This window comes from Bradysia coprophila (genome assembly GCF_014529535.1).
Source record: "Bradysia coprophila strain Holo2 chromosome X unlocalized genomic scaffold, BU_Bcop_v1 contig_20, whole genome shotgun sequence".
Lineage (NCBI taxonomy): Eukaryota > Metazoa > Arthropoda > Insecta > Diptera > Sciaridae > Bradysia > Bradysia coprophila.
Genome location: NW_023503307.1, coordinates 656,294 through 678,458, shown reverse-complemented (window position 1 = coordinate 678,458; position 22,165 = coordinate 656,294). Strand labels below are relative to the sequence as shown.

The 22,165-nt window shown below is 34.7% G+C and overlaps 3 protein-coding genes across 4 annotated transcripts in view; 2 read left to right on the top strand and 1 right to left on the bottom strand.

Moving 5' to 3' along the window:
* The window catches only part of LOC119068746 (neurogenic locus Notch protein), a 41,102-nt gene extending 35,220 nt beyond the window's left edge, over positions 1-5,882 (bottom strand). Inside the window, exon 1 of the mRNA XM_037172450.1 lies at positions 5,279-5,882. Coding sequence (XP_037028345.1) covers positions 5,279-5,375 — 97 coding nt within the window. The 5' untranslated portion in view covers positions 5,376-5,882. The remainder of the gene's footprint in view (positions 1-5,278) is intronic.
* Positions 5,883-12,827: 6,945 nt separating this feature from the next.
* LOC119068745 (putative 12-oxophytodienoate reductase 5) lies at positions 12,828-14,220 on the top strand. 2 transcript variants are annotated; one of them, XM_037172448.1, is made up of 3 exons: positions 12,828-12,979; positions 13,489-13,692; positions 13,762-14,220. In XM_037172448.1, the coding sequence occupies exons 1-3, from the start codon at positions 12,943-12,945 to the stop codon at positions 14,151-14,153; spliced, it is 633 nt and encodes a 210-aa protein (XP_037028343.1). In that variant the 5' UTR covers positions 12,828-12,942; the 3' UTR covers positions 14,154-14,220. The 2 variants fall into 2 exon arrangements, with proteins under 2 accessions (XP_037028343.1, XP_037028342.1); XM_037172447.1 differs by lacking the exon at positions 12,828-12,979 and adding an exon at positions 12,991-13,329 and having other exon boundaries at positions 13,461-13,692; positions 13,762-14,219.
* Positions 14,221-19,147: 4,927 nt separating this feature from the next.
* Positions 19,148-21,908, top strand: LOC119068744 (coiled-coil domain-containing protein 151). Its single transcript, XM_037172446.1, has 9 exons — positions 19,148-19,436; positions 19,489-19,718; positions 19,783-19,990; positions 20,135-20,286; positions 20,352-20,854; positions 20,919-21,165; positions 21,224-21,313; positions 21,372-21,555; positions 21,630-21,908. The coding sequence occupies exons 1-9, from the start codon at positions 19,343-19,345 to the stop codon at positions 21,740-21,742; spliced, it is 1,821 nt and encodes a 606-aa protein (XP_037028341.1). The 5' UTR covers positions 19,148-19,342; the 3' UTR covers positions 21,743-21,908.
* Positions 21,909-22,165: the final 257 nt, after the last annotated feature.

Below are 22,165 nucleotides of genomic sequence, written 5' to 3'. Positions count from 1 at the left end.
CGTGAAAAGCATAACGACTTTTTGTTAGTTGTTGTTGTATAAAAAGCATAAAATTGATAAGAGACCTATGCACATTTAATGTTGTGTTGTGCTTTACAAAAAAAATCAGCTAAAAAACCGTTAATCTAATTTTTTAAATGAAAAGTTTTCAAACTGACAATTATCTTTTAATTTATAGTAAGGAAAATGATGTATGACTATGACCATATCTTCACATCCCTGTTAAAACTTTTTTTTTTATATTTAAACAAAAAGGAACCACCAAACAAAAATCATATTGAAATGTGAAATATTTCTTGCGATAGTCCACCCTCCTTGTATATATATGTAATGTGTGTTGTGTGTGTATGGATTTGAAGTATGTTTACGTACAATTTTTTTTTATTCGCCCATAACCTAACAACGGATTTGTAAAAATTGCAGCTGCTCCTTTTTCGAATAGAGTGAACGGTTGGAAATTATAATGTATGTCGAATAACACATTATAACTTTTAAAACATCTATGCAACACCACTACGAAAGAAGGAAGGAACAGAAAAAAAGCACGTATAGTATATGATGATGAAACATAAACCCCGTAAGATAATATTCATTCAAATAAAACGATATTCGGTTCGACAGTTTATCATGAATGTAGAACCTTCTGTATCTCTTCTTTCTTTATAATCCATTTGATCATATTTTATGGGTTAAAAACAACATTCAGTTCAGGCAATATTATATTGTGGTAAATAAAGAGTGATCGAAAAACTGGCAACGTTGTAATTTTTCGTTTTTTTTATTGTAATAAAATGAGAAGTTAAGGTACGACAATATACACCATATACGAGTTTTGTGTTGAGACCACTAGCACCTAGCTTTGTCGTAAATTTCATATACGTTCATATATTGTTGATTATATGTTAATGGTTGGATATTGAAATGCTGGAAGACCACAACCGTATTATACATATGGATTTTGTTACATGTGTATACAAACTGGTATTTATATGTACATATGGCCGATATATATATATATATATTAGTACTTCGGTGAGTACTCACTGGTTACCAATCCTAAAAACGATCGTACATTATATCTTGATACATATATGCAAAATGTGAAACATTGTAATCAGAGAATGACCGTAATTATTCTTATAGTTACAGATTTTAATGATGATTGTTGTACCTTATAAAAGGTAAATAAAATTTCTTAAATTGAATTTCAGGTTCATAACCTCTTTAATGCTTTGCGAGAACAGTTTGTGTAATGCGTAATGGAATATCATCAATTTAATACGAAATTCTGAACGTTCAATTAAGGGACGGATATTAATTTATTAAATAGGCCATTCAGCCTGAGCACATATTAGGTCTTTAGGTGGATCCATTTTGTTAATGATTTTATCTCATGCGGATTAGACATGCTTCATATTTCTGTCGGAGTCTGTCTACGGATAGTAGTTTAGGAAGTCTTTGAAAATTAAAATGAAATCAAATGTCCCATCTTCACTTACTATATGGTGGAGGTAGATCTATAAGATTTGTACAGGACAAAGAACCCTTCGTTAGATTTAGTGATCTTGCTAAAATTTCGAAATTTGTTTAGGCTGAAAATCACACAGATTAATAGGAATCCAAGATCCTTTAAGGATTCATTTTTTTTTTTAAATTGTGTGCGCCACCATTTAAATCTTATAGACTTTGAAATGTTTACTGGATATCCAACATTGACATTGAAAACTGTCTTCCTACTACAGTCTAAACGTGCAGAGATGCCAACTTTTTCCTTCCCTTGGTTTTCCACAAATAAATTACCAAAAAGAAGTTAATCAAGTCAACATATAATGAACACACTCAAAATATCGGACAGCAAAAATCGAATGCGAAGGCAGACACAAATAACACAAAGTTCTAAGAAAACCTAATAAATTTGAGAAACCAAAAATGAATAAACGAATTAAAGTGAAAATGTTCAACAGACAATGAAAACCGAAAAGGTTACATTGTTAGAATGCAACATTCGCAATATTACTATCTTTCAGTAGAGACACTACATTTAAGGTCAACGCTTATCTTGTGTTTTTGCATATATTGGCATTTTTATTATCAACAAATTACACCGCGTTTCGGATTACCCAATTAAAGTCCAAACTGAAAAAACAAGTCAATGACTTTGAATGACATTATGGAATTTGTATTAATTTGATGATTAGCTAGAATGTTCTAAATGTCTGTGGATTCAACACAAATAAATGACGAGCTGCATAAAACATTGCTGAAGCAAATCGATGAAAAAGTTCCAACTAGCACATTTGCTGAGTGTTGAAAGTTTTGCGCTTGAACGTAGGTTGGGTTCGGCAGAAGTAAATGAAATAAATGTTAATTTTAGCAAGGACATTTGCTTGGAACGTAGAAAAGTATCGATCGGATTTTTTTATCAACCATTTTGGTTGTAAAATATTTTTTTTTATAAATTAATTGCATCATAATCATCCGCGGAAGAACGTTAAATAAACCATGAAATTATGTTGTTAAGTACACATTTACATATATTTGTTTCGTTACACAACAATAAATTAAATATATACTGAAACTAATGAATATTCGCATACATGCCCTTCGTGCAGACGTGATTACCCTAAGGGCGCACAAAAGAACAAAAGAAATTACCATTGGTATGGATTTATAATACAATTTTTTTGTTGTTGTTCTTGTTGTTGTTGTTGTGTTCGAATGTATATATTGAAAAGAGCATAAAACTAAAACCGAAACACCCTTAGGGTTTTTATATCGACGTGCATATCTTTTTAAATATAAAACAATCATTTCGTCTACGAGAAACGAACCAATGGTTTCAGAATCAATGGGAACTGATCTCGATCAAACCGATTTTATACGCGAAAAAGTTTCCAATTCCAAATCTATTCGCATAGTAAATGGTCTGAAAGTGTTTTATGCAGCAAGATTTACATTTTTTTTCTTTTTCGTTTTAAGAGAAAAAAAATCCAACTCCGATCATTTACTTACAATAATAAATTATTGGCAATGTTTTACTATGCATACCACATACGCTGAAAACAAACTTTAAATTGATTTTAATCAAATTAATTTTTTTAAAAACATTCTTTTGATTCAATATCGTGTCTTTATTCTGTTTAAAAGTCTAGTCGTGCGTACTGAAAAATTTTGATGTGAATATACGATATCGATGTGATATTTTCTGTGAACAAGATCAAATGAATTGATCATAATTTAATAATAACTTTGGGCACAAATTCGCGCAGATTGAGAGTCTGATTTTTCTCCAAACATTGCAAGAAACATGAAGTCCAATTACGAATCGCTTCCACGAACATGAGCGTGAAATTTATGAGAAACTGTCTAGGAGTAAATGTTTTACAAAACAAATCGGTAGAAAGACGTTGTTAGACTGGACTTAGGCTTAGATCAAATATATGCTTTGAGCTGGGAACTGGGAGAAATCTTTGTTGCTTTACAAGCCCTCGTGCAAAACGGACAGCCACCAAAATCCACATGGTTTCAAAATCTTCATAGTTTTAATTCTTAACAGTATCTTTCGGAATTTGATGGCTTTCGTTCTTCCGACCAGACGCGAAGGAATTAAATTTAAGTAAAATATTGAATAAGTTTTCCCTTGTCAGGTATACTGTTCATAGTCCCTTATACGCGACAAATGTAGCAACATTCTGCCAGACTGTGCTTGTCATACACTTCGAACATTGTTCCCATTTTGGTGTCACCTCTAGCATCCCTTTAACCGTACGTCCAGCTGTTCCTGAAGCATATAACATTCCAGACCGTATGAAACCCTATTTTAAGCCGAAACATCATCCAGGTATATTAAAAGAAATTCTCATTCTGTTAGACATAAAGAACTGTCTGCTGAATCTAATGAACATTGTACACATCTGCCATATGCAATCACAATGAATTAATGATAAACGCATTATTGTATAAGCAAGACATTGACGGTAACAAACCTCAAAATATACAATAAAGTCACTGTATTGGAAATTGTTTAATTTCTTTGACAATTCATTTACTTTGATATCCCTTTGGCAAACACTACGGAATCTGTGGTATACGAATCGTTACATAATATGATGATATCGGCGCTATCAGTGAATTGTTCTTAGATTTACCGACATAAATGATATGAAATGTAGTCGAGGCAAGATGAAACAAGTGAAACCGGTATGATCTTTCAATAAATCTCGAATTCGGCATATGAAAAGTTACAGTGGAATTTGGGTCTAAGTTATGGGTCGTTCCGTCTAAACCAACGAACGTTGTAAAAGTAACAATGCCGTAAACTAAACATAAATCAGTAATCATAAAATTCATGGGTTTCGTTGCAACTATTTAAATTCGCAACAGAAATAACCATCTTCTGAGAGAGGTAGTCGAGATCAGCAAGTGTGTGTTTTTTACAACACTGTACCATAAAAAAATATATGGAAAAACTACTTCGTTACACTCTCAAACACATCTAAAAATAGAGGAATAAACAGCCACCTAACCATAGGGTACGTTACATTGCACACCTGCGTTTAAAGAATCCATTTGAACATATGTGTATACGTTCCAACGACTAAATAACAATTTTTTTTTCCTTCTGTACAAGGAATGAATATGGTTGGGTAAAAAAGTTCGTTATATTTTTGCTGTAACGTTGTTGAACTCTATGTGTATGCGACTACTCTATTATAATTTTTCATCAGATAAAACCGTCAATTCAACAGCCAAATTGAATTTATTGAGATTTGGTATTAATTTTAAAATTATTTTAATTATAGACAATTAAAATAGTGGAATATTAAATGGATTTTAATTACTGTAAACTATGGATACAGTGGTACAGTGATCGGTTGTTTATGAATCTTAAGTCGTCGGCTCACTTTTCGAAAAACAAAATTGTTGTTTATAAACTTTTTCTGAAAAGTTATCTTTCGATTATGCATAAAATGGCAATAAAAATACGTTTGTGTCGATATATTAAATACCCGCATCGGATTATTTATTTATTTTTTGAATAAACGGAATGGTCTCCGGCATATTATAATATATAAATTCAAACAAGAAACGTTTTTATTACATCGGTAAGATTTATAAAACGGCCATCTTCAATTAAAGTAAATAAATTTTTTTGTTTGTTTATTACAACCAATTCGCATTTTAAGTGCATAATCCACTCCAATTTTAATTATAATGGCCAATCTCCAAAAACCGTTTACCATACGAAACATAATATAAATAATTCAAAATTAACAACCTGTTGTTGTATCAATAATCCCAAAGAGTACAACGGCGATGAGTACAAATTTAATCCAAATATCCGTTTTCGTTAAAATATTGTTGGTCAAGCACATTTTAAAACTTTATTTAATCACATTTATGACTTGGTTAATTCACTAAATTCGCACGATTCTTATGCATTTACATCCATTAAACACATTTTCAACATTTTCATTCACTAAATCCATTATTTTCTAACGTTTTTCACTAATTTTCATTCAATAATTGGGTAAAATACGCGTGCGCATTTCATTCGCGTTTCATTCACGTTTCGCGTCTCGAACCACTTTGAATGGTTTTTCATCAAAGAACAAAAGTTTTAGAAGAAACAAAATGGTTGACACAATATTGCTACGCGGTAGATCGGTTCGGATTTTTTTTTTTATTATTATTTTGTCAGCTTAACTTAACACGAAATTATTTTGATTTGAATGAAGTCTATTTACGAATCAATTAATGGAAACAAAACTTTAAAATTGTAGCAAAAATTAACAACGGAAATGGTTCAATCACATCTATGAGAAAATGAAATGGTACTACATTTCATTGCGTCTTGTCGGAAAATGTAATTTGATAGTTGAGAGCTAAGTGTCCGAAATGTACCGAATGCACTGCGAACGAACTATACCGAACAAAAACTAGTTCTTTGAGTATCCACTCTTTCTCATATATTTTGTAATTCTGTTTAGACCGCAACGCAGAGACCCAAAAAAAAACCCATCGTGAACTTATACCACTGCATATAATATTTGAATATGCATGATGAATACATGTGTTCGGTGGAGGATATACTTTTTTTTATATCTGGTAAATTACTTATACTCTGCCGATGATTGTATATTATATACTTACCGTTTCATTTCATTTTCCAATGAAGAAGAATGGGTCCCTTGGTCAATAATCTTTTAGTTCTTTGACAGATGTAGGTGCAAAAATTTCAGGTAGCTTACACAGAAAGTTTTTATTTTTTATAATTGTTGTATAATTATAAACGAACAGCGAGTTTACTATATATATTGAGAAAAGATGGTTCGTAGTTCGCAAAGAAATATTTAAAGGGATAGATGTGGTGGAAGAGGAAATAAATGTTCTCTTATCTCTATTTAAAAAAAAATGAAAGCGATAAGGTGCAAATTAATAATAAGTGTAGCACCAAATTAAAAACATAACAAAGTACCTATAGTATGTCAGAATTGGCTGAAAGACAGCCCTTGCACTGACGCCCACCGAAGGTCATATTCGAAGACCAAAAATATGTCTCACATGGAGATTTGTTAGAAGTTTGTAGTAAGTAGGGTCGAGTCTAGCGTCGCTTATAGTTATTTGTTTAACCGAACACACCTATTTGGAGGAATTTTAATTTATTAAAAATTGCTTACCTCCTTTTTTTGAATTTACCAAAACTTTCTTAAAATTATCAAAAATTAACTATTGTTAGTAAAAAAACGTGTTTGGTAAGTTTTTAGTAGTTTTTGTCAAACTTTTAGTACACTCAAGGAATTTTGAAAGCCGACAAATTCTCTGTTTTGTGGTTAACTCACTTTTTGTGAATTTTGCATGTATTTTTATATGGAGGAATCAAAAACTCAAGGCACAGATACAGAAAATATGTCGATTTTCAAAATTCCGTTCGTGTAATTTGAAAACTCTTGAAATTGTGTATATAAAACATTTTGCTTACCAATTTAATCGAAGAACGTAAATCATCACAAATAATTCAACTAATGGGGGTAGGGTAGGATAATGAGGCTTTCTTTCAATTTACTTTTTTAAAGATTGTTACCTCATTAGAGCGCGTTGGGGCTTATATTTAAAACCAATAAATCCACATCAGTAGGGTGAGTCAAATTTTAAAAAAATCTCGAATTTTCTAAGGTGATCATCCATTTTTAACTGTCTATTTGTAAATAAAATAGGTTGCTAATAAAAAAAACGAACTTTCGTAGTGGAGCTATGGGACAGAACCTTGGTTCAGCATGAAATTCGAACGGCGATAATTTCTGTTCTAGACATAATCTTATCTAGGGCTATCAGATCTCTTCCTCTTTTTAAAAACAAACGTTGCTCATCCTTTCACCAAAAGCCAAAAGAAATTGCACCTCCGAAATCTGCAGCTAACAACATTCTTTACATTCTTTGTGGTGGGATAAAAATGAAAGGGAAGGCTAGGTCTGTCAAATAAAATTATATTTAGCACGTTTGAATTTCATACTGGACTAAATTCTGTCCCATAGTGTCACTGCGCAAGGTAAAATTATCAACCGCGGCAATCCTTTTATTTAAGCACCTTAGAAGAAAAGTCGAGAATTTTTTTGTTGACCCGTCCTACTCGGAATTCGGCATATATTTAGGAATATTTTATTTATAAAGAAGCTAAAAATTCAAATCAAAATTCATCAATATCAGAGTGAAGAAAACCAGGCAGGAGCGCTTGATTTGACTAGAGACCTTAGCCTAGTTTTTTGAGAATAAAAATATTGGATTTGTGTCGGTGTTCATTTGAGTTCATTTTCGGTCGGTGTACATATTAGGTCCCTTATTTGACGTTTCGAAAATGAATCGCTCCTGTCTGGTTTATTTTACTCTGTCATATGTCGTGTCAATAGGCCCGATGTATTAGTTATTTGTGTACTTGGTTTGGACGATGTATTTAAGCTATTTTCGCGAGTTGTAGACCGAACGGCGCAGAAGGAAAAAATCGAGAGAAAATTTCCAAAATTGACTTACAGTCAAAGGCAGTCAATTTTCAGCATACATTTGCTTCAGCTGTTTTTCAGCTGATCCACACATACAATCAAAACTGGTTTTACTTGTTCATACGGTTGAAGCTGCTACACGCACGCGCATGATAGTGGTAAAACCGTATAAAGACGTATAAACGGTTGTGATTGTTTGTATGGATCAGCTGAAAAACAGCTGAAGCTAATTTATGCTGAAAATTGACTGCCTTTGACTGTAGATTTTGGCCTCAAGGCATGAAAAGACATTTGCCTCATGAAGAGGGGTTAAAAATATCTACCTATATCTATTCATCTATCTATTTTGTTGTTTCAACGAAAATCTTATTTTTCAAATTGAATTCGTAAACTCTAGCTTCCTCAATTCTATGCATAAAAGATCTAGTTACCATACTCCATGCCATTTCCATGTATTTTGGTTTACTCACTGTCTAAATAATACTGTCGTTTCCATATATTTTTGCTAATTCAGCACTTAATATACTCCAACCATGGATATGCGTAAGAAAAAATTCGAAGTCGTATGCAACAATACAACATAATTTCCCTTGAACGACCAAGACGATCTATTCTCTGAACTATAGTGACTTTTATTCTGAATATATCGATCACATGGTCAAATTTCGATATGAATCGAAATAAGAATCCTGCAATCTAAAACTTTTTTTTTACAGTTTCAGTTATCAAAGAAACAAAAACATTTACGATAATTGGACATTGATTGATGGTATGCAGGTGATTAGCCAGAGACTATCACATGAAATTTGATAATTTACATACCATCTTTACGGCATTCCACTAAACATGATCAATAATAATTATTATAATGCTTCATTTTCGGCTTCATTTTTGTGGATCACGCAACCAAATATTATGTGGTGGATTTAGTCAGTCGAGTTGTGAGAATAGGTCGCAATTTCTCACAATATTTATTGAAACAAAAATACTGAATATGTTCAATGTTTCTTCATTTAAATTTTACGACTACCCGTTGTCTGTATAGAGGTAATTTTAAAGCAGGACGGAAAACAGTGTTTCAGTAATATTTCTAAATGTTTTGCTGTTTCAAGGAGTTTTACCAAACTTCAATTTGCAATTGTATTTTTCATGCTTCGGGGCCGAAAATGAGGGCAATTTTTCGAATTTTCTCGGGTTTCCGGCCCTCTGCATGAAAACTCACATGTGCACCTGTTTGGGACGGTTGATTTAAGGCACTTTCGCTTGTAAGCCTCACTTCGTTCGGCCTACAATCCGCGAAATTGCCTAAAATCAATCGTCCAAAACAGGTACACAAATGACTAATGTTCATCAACGATTCATTTTCACATTTGAGAGCGACAAGAGTTCCTAAAGTCAACCTAAAGTCAACAGATGCGTATATAACTTTTCATGCTGAGGGATTCAATAAGGGAGGGACTTATCGATTTTATTCGCGATTTCTTGTCAAATATCAATAGAAATACGAAAAATAAGAAACTCGTACATCGGGCATCCTCAAAATATTGTCTCATTTAAAAGATTTTACAAAAAGAAAATCTATGAAAATAGCACTTCCCACTCAATTTCACACCCAAATCACATCCACCTTGAACTTAGTCAAATATGGTTTAACGAAGAAAATCATCGTAAAAGTCGTTCATCGGAACATGATTATAGTTTTTTCATTACACTAACTACGAAAATTGTAATTTGTGTATCTGTTTTGGACGATTGTTTTTAGGCAATTTCGCGAGTTGTAGCCCGAACGAAGTGAGGGCTACATGCGAAAGTGCCTAAAATCAATCGTCCAAAACAGATACTCAAAAAAATTTCATGTAAGGGGTCGAAAACCAGAGAAAAATCTCAAAACTCCCTCATTTTCGGCCCCGACACATGAAAATAACCATTTATGCCAAATACTGCGAAAGTTTGTATTTTCGGTCCTCAAATGGTGACCGAAAGTAAAAAAATGCAGGCCTTGGGCCGAAAGTAAATGTCACTGTCATCATTTTACTTTCGCCCCGTGGGCCTGCGTATTTGCGGGCCGAAAATAAATGTCACTGTCATCATTTTACTTTCGGTCCTTATATGTCTCGAAAACACATGTTCACTTGATTGAAAGTACGCATTGAGTGTAGTGTTGTGTTGACGATAGCCAAACGTTTTGTGAGCAAGTGAATGTATGTTTACAGTAATTTCATTTGTTAAATTGTTTTTATTTTTATACCAGGGGGCTGCCGCCCCCTGGACCCCCGCGCTTTTCGGCATTTTGGTGTTTCTACAGCAAATTTTGTTGATAACTCAACAGTTTAATTAAAATTATATTTTGTTTCGGACCGAAAATACAAATCTTCCGCAGTATTTGGCATAAAAAATAGTATGCATCACTCGGGGCAAAAGTAAAAAAATTCAAATCGTGTGATTGCCGCCCTTGCCTGCGGCGCGGGCTGCAAACTTCACACGCAAAATACTATTTCAAACGTCAAATCGCCAACACAAAAATGTAGTGTTTGTTGTGAAAATGTCATAATTTCGGTGATTTCTGTGTGATTTAATTCAGATTTTGTGAGGAAATGTGCTTCTTGTGTTGTTTTTAACAGTTCACTTATCGGTTGACTTAAAATATTCGTCGAAGCAACCAAAATTATGAAAAAAAAATTTATGACCAATCATGTAAACAAACAACAATATTGTCGTTTGGTGGGACGTGAGTTGCAGAAGAGATGACCCAGTAGAAATAAAATGACGGCGGTAATCTTAAAAATTACGTTTTAGCGGAAACGTTTTACTTTAAATGTGTATCCGTTTCCGGTAAAATAAATTAGTGCGAAAGCAACTACTTTTCATGAGCTTTATAATAACACCTTTAGTTAGGGGTGGGTCACATCCCTTATTACAAGAAAAACTCCGAAATTTATGCATCGTTTTCGTGTGTTTCACACGAAAACTCTACTTTTCATCTTTTTATCCCTAGTCATGTAATATATATTACACACTTGTCACGAAGAAGTCGAGGCTTGCCGAGTGTGTACTCTATTTTATCACATAAGCGAAAACGAGACAACAACATAGTACTAAAGTGTAATTTTTGAATTATTCTTCTAGTTAAGTAATTGTGACATCCGAACATCGCGCGTATGTGATAAAATACTATTAGTCCGTGGAACGATCTTTAAGGCACAAAAAAAACGTAGTTCGCTTGCCGACCTTTCTTCACTCGTCACGAAAAATACATGAAAAAATTTAAAATTTCAATATCTTCGAAACTACAGATGACGTCATAGAAATTGAGACAAGATTTTGTTTCAGTTGTTCCTTCCTCAGCTGGTTGATTTTAGTGCAAATGCAAAAAGACCGAAATCAACGCTCTCTCTAGCGTCGATGCTAGAATATCACTTTGTGTGTATGAGTTGTGAATCATACTATATTCACAATGTTTAAGTAATTTCTCCGATAAATTTATCAGTGATAATCTTATGTTGTAAATAGTTATTTATGCAACCGAGTAATAAATGCTTTTCTTTGGAAGCACTGTGTAGATTGTCACTAAAAACAGCAGGACGAGTACTGTACACATTATGTAGCCTATAAAAAACATTTAGTCACTCCTCGGAAAATGAGTCACTACTTCATTAATTCGAACGTTAAAACTTATTTCCCGGGCGTATCAGTAAAATAGCTTACGTAATGAAATTTTGTATTTTGCCTTGTGTGGTTTCATCACTCACCTTCGGCAGGGAACAAGGACTTTACCTACTGTCACCGAATGGGGGATTGTTCAACGGTACGTCACTAAAAGGTTGCTAGGAATCTCGCGTCATTCACAATAATTGACATTTTGACACATTTTGTATAAGGAAGATGTTACTTTGTGAATTATTGTGAATGACGCGGCGCGAGATTCCTTAACACCCACTAAAATGCACTGATCTTTTTATAATTTCGTCTGAACTTCGAAACGTACAGCCGCTCGTAAGGAAATTACAAAATGACGGCCCTATTACTTTGATTTTACACTGTTTTTAGAAATCAAAATCAGACTGATTTTTGATCAGAATTGTCGATACCCATGTAGTTCTTGCTGCAGAACACCTTACACATACCTATTTTATAAACAAATCTGTGCATTACCGGCATACCGTAGAAATTTTTTTTGCTTATAACGTTCTGCGTCGAATAGGTCAAAACTTCAATCCCTCATTACATTTAAAGTTTTTCGAAAAAAGCCAACGAAATTTTTACTTTTCATCACTAAGTTTGCGATTTTTGTCACGGCTGTCGTCAACGAAAACAAAGTTTTATGAAAATGTACCCACAAAATGATTCCGAGTTTCCGAGTTCTGGGACCTAAAAAGAGTTCAAAACCACTCTACTTAGTCTTCAACTAGATCTGTCCCCATAGTCGACTATGAGGAAAACGATTTTCTCCACATATTTTCAAGATTAATCTGAAAGAGATGAAAAAAATGATGTCTGTCTTTTTATCGATAAAGACCATAATTCTGAGTAAAAAATTGTTCTACGGCATATAAAAATGTTAGTTTTTTTTTGCCACCTGGGTCTAAAACACACCTTTTTGATCCTAGTGATGTTACATACCATTATATGTCCCAGGTGCTCGGATCAGAAGGTGGTTATATTTTCATAAAACTTTATTTTCGTTGAGGACAGCCGTGTCTTTTTGTATGTAAGTTTGAATTTATATAAAATTCACGCACACCGATATAATTATTTGCATAAGCTATGGAAATTGAAATTATATTTTTTTACTTTGTTTGCTTATATCGATGATTGTAGATTGGCTGTGGTTGATATCTATAAGAAATCGTCGTAATCGAATGACGATAAGAAAAGTTATATCTAACTCATAATTGAGAATCTGCAACTAATTTTTTCGGTGTTCCAGTCACACTCGTTGCTCAAAATGAGTAACCCAAAGCTGTTTTCTACTGTAACTGTTGGTAATTGTAACTTAAATCATCGGATAGTATTAGCACCGATGACCCGTCTACGAAATACCGAAGATGGCATTCCGTTAGCTCACTGTGTGGAATACTATAAGCAACGTACTACAAAGAATGGTTTATTGATTTCTGAAGCCACTATGATTTCTCCTGACAGTGACGGTTACTCTTTTGCGCCTGGTCTTTATAATGACGCTCAAATCGATGGCTGGAAAAGTGTTGTAAATGCAGTGCATGGAAAAGGTGGTATCATATTCAATCAACTTTGGCATATTGGGCGCGCTGGAGCCACAAACCCTATATCAGCGTCGGCTATACCTATTCGAGGGACTAATATGCTTGGTGGAAAATACAACGTTCCGCGAGCGATCACTGTTGATGAAATCAAATGCAAAATTAAAAATTTCGCTAAAGCTGCTAAAAATGCAATGATAGCAGGATTTGATGGTTGTCTGAATGTTTTTGAACTTGCTACAGGGAACATTTAATTCCAATTCACTTTTCAGGCGTAGAAATACACGCTGCCAACGGTTACCTTATAGATCAATTTATTAATAGCTCCAGCAATGTTCGAACAGATGAATATGGTGGATCGATTGAAAACCGTGCTCGTTTCGCTCTGGAGGTTATCGATGCTGTTGTCGAAGCAGTTGGTGCCAAAAATGTCGCCATACGTTTATCTCCATGGTCTGAGTTTCTGGATGTCAGAGGTGGAAATAAAAAATATCAGAGAATTTCGATCGATATTCAGCCATTCAATTCCTTTTATTAATCGGTAGATGCCACACCTGTAGCTACATGGTCTTACATTACTCAAAAATTGCAACAGATCCATCCTGATTTGGCTTATATTCACTTCATCGAAGCTAGAATGTCCGGATTAAGTGATGTCGACGTAGAACCTGAAGAATCGTTAAATCCATTTCGTGATATATGGAAAGGACCTTTCATAAATTGTGGTGGATATAATCGGAATAAAGCTATTCAAACATGCGAGCAAAGGGAAAATAGCTTAGTAGCATTTGGCCGCGTCTTTATAGCGAATCCTGATTTGGTGGAACGTTTGCGACATGATCTACCTATGAACAAATATAACCGGCCTACCTTCTATACTCAAGGAACAGACGGGTACATTGATTACCCATTTTACTCCGATACTGAGGCTTATTAACATCAGTAGAGTGCAATTTTTACTTCTACCAATGCGAATAGGACACGTTAGAAATAAAGCAAAAGGAAAATTAATGAATGCATATATGTCTTTGGGTTATCGTTGTACTCGATTTGCAGCGATGATATATGACTACCGAAGCAAACTGAATTAATTCGTCTTCACAACAACAACAACTACTACTACATACCTATCTATTGTTGTAGCTCCTTAGAATTGTAACTGGAGCTACGCGTTGCGATTAATTTAAGAAATTTGTTTTTGGAAATAAATGAAATTGATTTGAATTGAAATTACCACTACATACCCAACTATATTTCATAAAAGTGATTAACCATTCATATCTCCGTTTCGACTAAAGCTATAGAAACAAAACCAAAAAACCAAGAAACTCTTACCGACATGTGAAAAGACTATAGACAAAGTATGCCGAGCTAGCTGAGTACACTTTCCGAAGCCCGTTCTAATTTTTAAAACCCGAGAACCACAATCCCGAAAGATGTGAAACCTGACCTGATTAGAGGTGAATTTTACCCTTCACCGTATTAAGTACGCGTACTTTACATCATACACATGAAATATCACAAAAAAAATGGTTTTAAGCAAAATAGAACAGTTGATGATGAATTCTCGTCAAAGTATTTGTTTCAATAAACTGGCAAAAAACTAGCCACAAGGGTACGAAATGAGTTCATCGAGAGAAAAAGAGGAATTATCTACGAGAGTTAAGTGTATCAGCGCCGATGAATCTGGCGGGATTGGAGCTTTTTACACGAACAGAATGAGACATTCATACAAATACTCTGATCGCCTAAACTCTATGCATGTGAGTTCACTGAGCGCTGGATGTATATACTTAACCCAACCAACAAAACATCACATGAGTATGAAGTACAACATGCAATTCTATATGCATGCAAGCAGGTATATAATTTATTTCTTTAAAGTATTTATAATTCGGTACTTTTATATCAAATTAACCATATTATGATGGTTACAGGATTACCTTTCTTGTAACTTTGTAACAAAACTTCGATAAAATATTTTGATAGAAAATTCGAGTTAATGAAATATCTTGATTCATATTTTAAAGAATTGAAACCACAGTCCATCTATGGTATATTTAGATGGACTAAGGTTTTAATTCTTTTTGTCCGTATTTTCGTCATTCCGTTAAGTGTTTTTTGGCTTAGAAACTAAATCGCCTGGATAATTGTACAGAAACAATTAAACAAAAATGTCCAAAGCTCCAGTTATGTGATTTCAATGTGCAGTAGCAATGACATGTATTTATTCAAAATGTCTTGCTGGACTTTTATTGTCACCTCTACATTTGCTTTTATTCGACAGATGGCGCGACATAAAATTTCCGTCTGTTGGAAAACATCCATGCGACCTAACCAATACCCTCTCTAGCAAGCAAACTTCGTTTTGACGCTGTCAAAATACCACATTATTCCTTTGTTTGTAGAATCATACACTGTTCACTAACTTCTAATTTTACATGTAAACTGCAAAGGCTACGTTGCATTTTTACCACCTTAATGAATGTGGTTAGGTTGCTAGAGAGGATATTGGACGTAACACATTGCACAGGAAAAGGTTTCGGAATGATAATTAGTTTGAGCAACTAACGTATAATTTATAAGCCCACTTACAAGTTGAAAATTACAAGTAACTTTCCAGAGCTTCTTACATGAACATGTGACCTATAATTTCCAGCTTATATTTAAGTTGACTTATAAATTATACGTCATTTCCGCAAACTTCCCAATGAGTTAACGTTTAAAATTTTGTTTTGATTTTATTTAACTTGGTTTCGATTGACTCCGTTCTGCTGCGTATAAGGGATGTTTTTCGAAGCAGCCTTCCGAGAATTTTTCCGTATTTCCATTGTAAGGTGGCACGAAATTGATTGAACAAACTTTAAGACACTAGTTCAAGCGTAAAGTTTGCGGCTGTATCGTGTAACGGACCAGTGGAATCGACTGAAGATGGTTAGACCACGCTAACCTCTGACCGCCACTGGATCCGGAGGTCGAAACGGCAATTTGTCTCCACATTCGCTTCACGCGTACCATGGGCAGAGCCGGATTAACCATATGGGCTTGGGGGGCCCGGCCCACTGGCGCTGGAAAAAAGTGGCGCTGGAATTTTAATCATGATGACAGAAAATTGTACTTTTGTGTACAAATTCGTTATGCTCAAATGTGAGAAAACATTGGGTTCTTCCTGAGAATAATCGAAATTTTGGTCAGTTTGTCACAAACTCGCAATCAAAATGTATATGGTAGAAGTTCTGACCACAGAGCCTAATGTTAACATTCAAATTCATCTAAATTATGTCCTCCGCAAAGTATTGTTTCGACGTGAAGCTATATATGTTGAGATAAATCGTTGTTGTGTAAAACGCCCAGTCAACATTTATGAGGAAAACAACTAAACTTTCGAAAATATTCGAGTAAACATTTGAAGAAAAATAAAACAGTCAGAACCATCATTTGGTGTCAAAGAATATACTTTGCAAACGTACTTCCAAGGATGAGTGAGGTAGAACTGAAAGTGAACAGTGCACGGTGCGGCTGAACAACTTTTTTTTTGACAAGTTCGTAAACATTGGGTTTCTCGTCGGGAAATTGTTTTTCTATATGAAGTACCGAATTCTACAAAAATTGCAGACAGAATTAGTGATATAAAAAAACTACGACTTTTGGAGGCATGCCGTAGAACAATTTTTTGTTTAAAATGATGTTGTCTATCGATAAAAAGAAAGCGTTCGCACGGAACAATTTTTTTTCGTCACTTTCAGCAACACAAGGAAAATGTATGGAGAAACGTCGTTTTTATCACTTTTCTCGAACATGCACAAGCAGCCGATTTTGAGCCAGAACAAAAAAGTTTTGTTTGGTTCCCAAAAACAATTTCCCGACGAGAAACCCAATGTTTACGAACTTGTCAAAAAAAAGTTGTTCAACCGCACCGTGAGTGTAGCAAACAAATTTATGGCACTGTAAAAAAATTGGGACGAAAATTTTCATTTAAAATATCACTCTATTTGCCAGCTGTCCCTATGCTTGACGTTACACTTAGCCAAAAAATACAGATTTGCGTTGCAAAGCAGTCCAATCCAAAGAAACTCAAACCGCGAACTGAGAACGTTTTCGAGGACAATTGTGTTTTCACCTAAATTTTTCAGTGAAAAACAATGCATTTCGGCATTAAAGGTTGGTTCCATCCTTCCAAGAAAGGCTCAACTGCAAAATTATTTTCGAAAGCTTACTTGTCCTCCACACAGATGCAGCCTAATTCTTTACACTGAGATGACTCGTCCTCAACCTCAACAATCAAAAACACTCTGTCTGATGATAGGCATTTTTGACGCTACATTCTCACCAAAAAAAATATTTTATAAGAAAAAGTCGAAAAAATTATTTTAGCCCATAGAAAAATCGAAAATGACTAAGCTAGAATTTAAAAAATGTTAAGTGGTCGCCCTTCTATATGCTCCTCGGTTATTCTAAGTTTAGTAACCAATAAATTTGTCAATTGGTTGTACTTCGCTTCATTACGAAATTATTATCGTCCGAATGGATCGTACAATTAGGCGTTTTTACTGTTTAGAAATTTGTGATTTTCATTCAAGTCAACATTTTTCATTTGTTTGTTTGAAAATTTTAGATCGAAAACTTCTAATTTTTCCCTTATTTATCATCATTATCTATTAGAACTTCAAAATTCCTAATTTTCTCCTTACTTTTGCTCGAAATCCTACTAAATTCCTTAATAAGGTGGCTTAATGTTGCATGTGAGGCCTGATCATGAACCAATTTGAGGGAATACAAAAACACAATAGATTTCCGTCAAAAATTTAAATTTTGGTATTGGCGCTAAATTATCACTTGGCCCATGGCGCTGGAAACGATAATCCGGCCCTGACATGGGAAAGGGAAGAGTGATTCTGCTCTGTTTGTTTAGCTGTCTTCGGTTGAACTTTACTTGTTCTGAGCTCAGGCTACTTTTGTGAGTAAAATTATATTGTTTTGTTGCATGTTAGATAACGCCACCCCTGGAATTAGTCTGGCTTCCAGGTAAAATAAAGTTTTATACCACCGGTCGATTACAATACAATCGCTAAACCGAACTGGTGTGCATACGTCATTTTGCACCAGCTGGTCCCATTTGGAGTTGTATGTGACCAGCTGGTGCAAAATAACGTATGCACACCAGTTCGGTTTAGCGATTGTACTAAATAGTTTATGACTTTTAAACGAGGGGTGAATCACTTCCATTTAATCCATTAAATCCATTTAATCCATTTAATCCAAAAAAAAAAATTTAGTTTTACCGAAATAATTGGGCTACCCACCTGAAAAATTTGTAAACTAATTACGAAAATTAGATTTGCACGATCCCCAGGTCGTTTAAGTACTCGTGAGGTATAGGAAATTTTTTTTTGTTAAAAATGGTATTAAATTTATTTAATCCATTTAATCCACTTTACACCAAAAACTCCTAAAAGTGGATTTTTTCGCTTTTTAACATTGTAGTATGAGTTGTAGTACGTGGTTCGATCAAAATTAACCATTTTTAAGACTTTTACAGTATTTGGTAAAATGAACTTTTTTCCTATTTAATTCATTTAATCCAATTTTTATTCCATTTAATCCATTAAATCCATTTAATCCATTTAATCCATTAAATCCATTTAATACCATTTAATCTATTTAATCCATTTAATCTAGAAGTGAGTCACCCCTCGCTTTTAAACTTAGAATATGTACGACATTAATAATTTGTTTTGTACAAAGACACAGCACTACTCCTAGCATGAACACAGAATTGACAATTGTCATATTTGGAGGCTTTAGTGATAAGCGCTTCCGCTTAGAATTGTTCGTACAATGACAACAAATCATCTATCTTTACAAAAGTGCCTACTGTAATTTCATCACCCTCCGAATATGTTCTATGTTCAAGCTAGGAGCAGTGCTGTGACAAGGACGAAAAACAGCGAACTTGTTATCGCAATGAAATTGTTATTGCATTGACATAAAATAGAAAATTCTGTCAGTTACCTTACATAGAAACCGTTGCTATAGTCACCCTTCAATAGTCACCCAGGAAAAGTCAATGAATCGTGTTATGTGATGTATAATAGAAACACAATGAAATAAAAGATTAAATTAACCATGGCCTCGAAAACACCAGAAAATGGAAACGACCAAGGCTCCGTGCAAATAAATAAAAAGATTTTGGAACTGAAAAAGAAACTATTGCTGGCTGGTATGTTATATACAGTGCTTGGTATGCTAAGTATAAAATAAGAAATTCGTAGAGGGTCAAAAGAAAGCGTACATTGGTGAATGGACTCAAAAGGAAAAGCAAAATTCAGATTTGGTAACCGAGCTGAAGAAGGACATAAAAGAGTTAACAGGAAAACTTACATACTTGAACAATGCCAATTCGCGAAAAAGTGTTGAAAATCCGCAGGAGGTCGTTCGAAAAATTCCTTATCCACCAGGAGCGAAAACAGCAGAAGAGGCGGTGCAAATAATTGACCTGAAAGTGAGACACTTTTGACCGCAATATTTAATTGGCTTTTGTCTAAAACCTTGTCAACTGTCATTAGTTTATTGACTTAACGAAGCAGTTGGATCTGCTGAACGACAAATACTTAAAACGAAAAACATTCTTCGACAATTTGCTTGAACAATACCACGAAGCATTAGCTAATAAAAATGATAATCAAGATCCGGCCGTCGAACACGTACCGAGCACAATTGAAGAGGCCGAAAGTCGAAAGCTTATTTGTCACTTGGAAAATTCCATACACAAAAGTAAGTTCGCCTAAAGAGTTCTCTCATAAGTGCTAGTCACTTTGTGTTTGCTCGGTTTGTCCTTATATCATTTAACAACAATTGTATCAATTTGAACATTCAATTTACTAAACAATTTATTTGTGGCAAATAACAAATATATAGAGACAACGCAATGGATGGAAGCCGAACACATTTTTAAGAAATATAAGTCAATCAAAGTGTCTCTGATGGCTGATTCCGAAAAATTTGAAAAATCTTTACTGGAATTAGAAGAAGCAATAACGGATCAACAAGTCGATATAGCTAGAATGCAAGTGTGTTTGAGATCGTTATTGAATAAAAAGTTTCTTTTTCTGACTTTGTTTCTTTGATACGATAGCAAATACACAACGAAGCTATTCAGATGAGGGATGCCACGAAGATTATACTAATGAGACAAGAACATGCTGCGCATGTATCGACAAGATCTAGGGAACGGCAAGCGTTCGACTTTCGACGCCAAGTTGAAGAACGAAAAGCAGAGCTAGAACGATTGGAGCGAAAACTTTTCTCAACAGGCAAAGCCTTAGTCCATCAGGGTAGTATGGAATCGACAACTGACCAACAAACGGGCAAAAAAGTTGGTAAACAAGATTCGAATGCACAAGCTCAAGAGATGACTAGCGAAATGGAAATGGAGTTTAAAGCATTGATGGAGACGACTGGGGCAACGACAACAGTGGAAGTGCTCGAACGTTTCATAGCACAAAAGGAATCAACATCACGCCTAAATTATCTGAGAACAGTGACTGAAGGTGAAAAAAAGCATCTGGAAGTTCAAAGGGAAATGCTTTTATCTCAATTAGAAACGTCGAAATTTTCCGATGTTAAAGAAAATGAAATGTAGGGTTGACATTTCTGTTTTTCTGCTGTAATTGCTACTCAAACGGACACTTGTTACTTCTAGAAATCAAGAGCAAGTCGAACAATTCAAAAACACCATCAGCGAAGAACAACAACGCGAGGAACAGTGTATGAAATCATACGCGCACACCAATTATGTCATCAGTTCTATCAAGTCAACTTTGTTGGACCTGGTTTTAAAATTGCAAGAAGTAGATGAAGCTATAGATCCCGTTCAAACAGTTGGCAGCATCGACTTCCAATTAGAAGATTTAATTAGTGGAAACATTTCCAACGACTTGCTCTTGCGGGTAAGATTAAAAACAATTCACCTTTAATCGGGTACATAACAAATTGGATCTCTTACAGATACTCGAAGACAAATTACGCAAGGGATTAATTTCAAGCGGTCAAGTGGAAAAAGAGACTTGTTTGGATGAAGACGATCTTGCTATCAAAGTACAATAGTCAAATGAGTCCTTAATGTAACTGTCTGATATTAAACCACATATTTTAGTTAGACGAACTTCAAGTTCCAACTCAACAGTCACCGTGTCCTACCACTCGACCAACTTCTGCATTGGACGAAAGAGAACGGTTGCCACCACAAGCATTTCCGACATGTTATTCCAATTTAATGGCTGGTCGCACTACAACAGGTCAAATATCGTCAGCATCACCTGGTCAGGCAAATCAGCCAGGTAAGATTATCTCCATTAGATATATAGTACAAAATAGACGGCATTGCTCACCTTCAACATGATTTCTTTTACAGCACCAACCGATGACGAAGGTGATGTGCCATCAAGAGGATTCCTGAAACGACAGGCACAGTACATTGTAGATTCAAAATCGCGACGTAAAGGATTTAGAGTAGCGCGTCGTTGAAAAGAAAAATGAAAATTTGAATTGTCCAAATAACTCAAATCAACGATTCAGGATCGCAGCATTTGGATTCAGATATCACAATCGTACATATCATGAATAAGTCCTAGAGCCCATTCATTCATATTCACTTTGGTATGGTGCAATAACACATTACCAATGTTGGCAAGCATTTCTATCAACATAGGGATCTCAGAAACATACCAGCATTTGCACTTGAGTATGACATGAAAAATATCTTAGTTGAATGAACCTGATTTTATGAAAGACGTCGAATTCATGATATGTACGGCTCTAGGACTTATTAACCCCGGACAAAATAACTCCGGACAAAATAACCCGGACAAAATAACCCCGGTCAAAATAACCCCGATCAGGTCAGGACAAAATAACCCCTGGACTAAATGATGACGACATTGAAGGGGG

Coding starts and splice junctions, on each gene's coding strand:
- LOC119068745 (XM_037172447.1), top strand. CDS start 13,018: ATGACCCGTCTACGAAATACCGAAGATGGCATTCCGTTAGCTCACTGT. Junction 13,330..13,460: donor GGACTAATATGCTTGGTGGA/AAATACAACGTT, acceptor ACTTGCTACAGG/GAACATTTAATTCCAATTCA. Junction 13,693..13,761: donor TGAGTTTCTGGATGTCAGAG/GTGGAAATAAAA, acceptor ATTAATCGGTAG/ATGCCACACCTGTAGCTACA.
- LOC119068744 (XM_037172446.1), top strand. CDS start 19,343: ATGGCCTCGAAAACACCAGAAAATGGAAACGACCAAGGCTCCGTGCAA. Junction 19,437..19,488: donor AAAGAAACTATTGCTGGCTG/GTATGTTATATA, acceptor AGAAATTCGTAG/AGGGTCAAAAGAAAGCGTAC. Junction 20,287..20,351: donor TCGATATAGCTAGAATGCAA/GTGTGTTTGAGA, acceptor TTGATACGATAG/CAAATACACAACGAAGCTAT.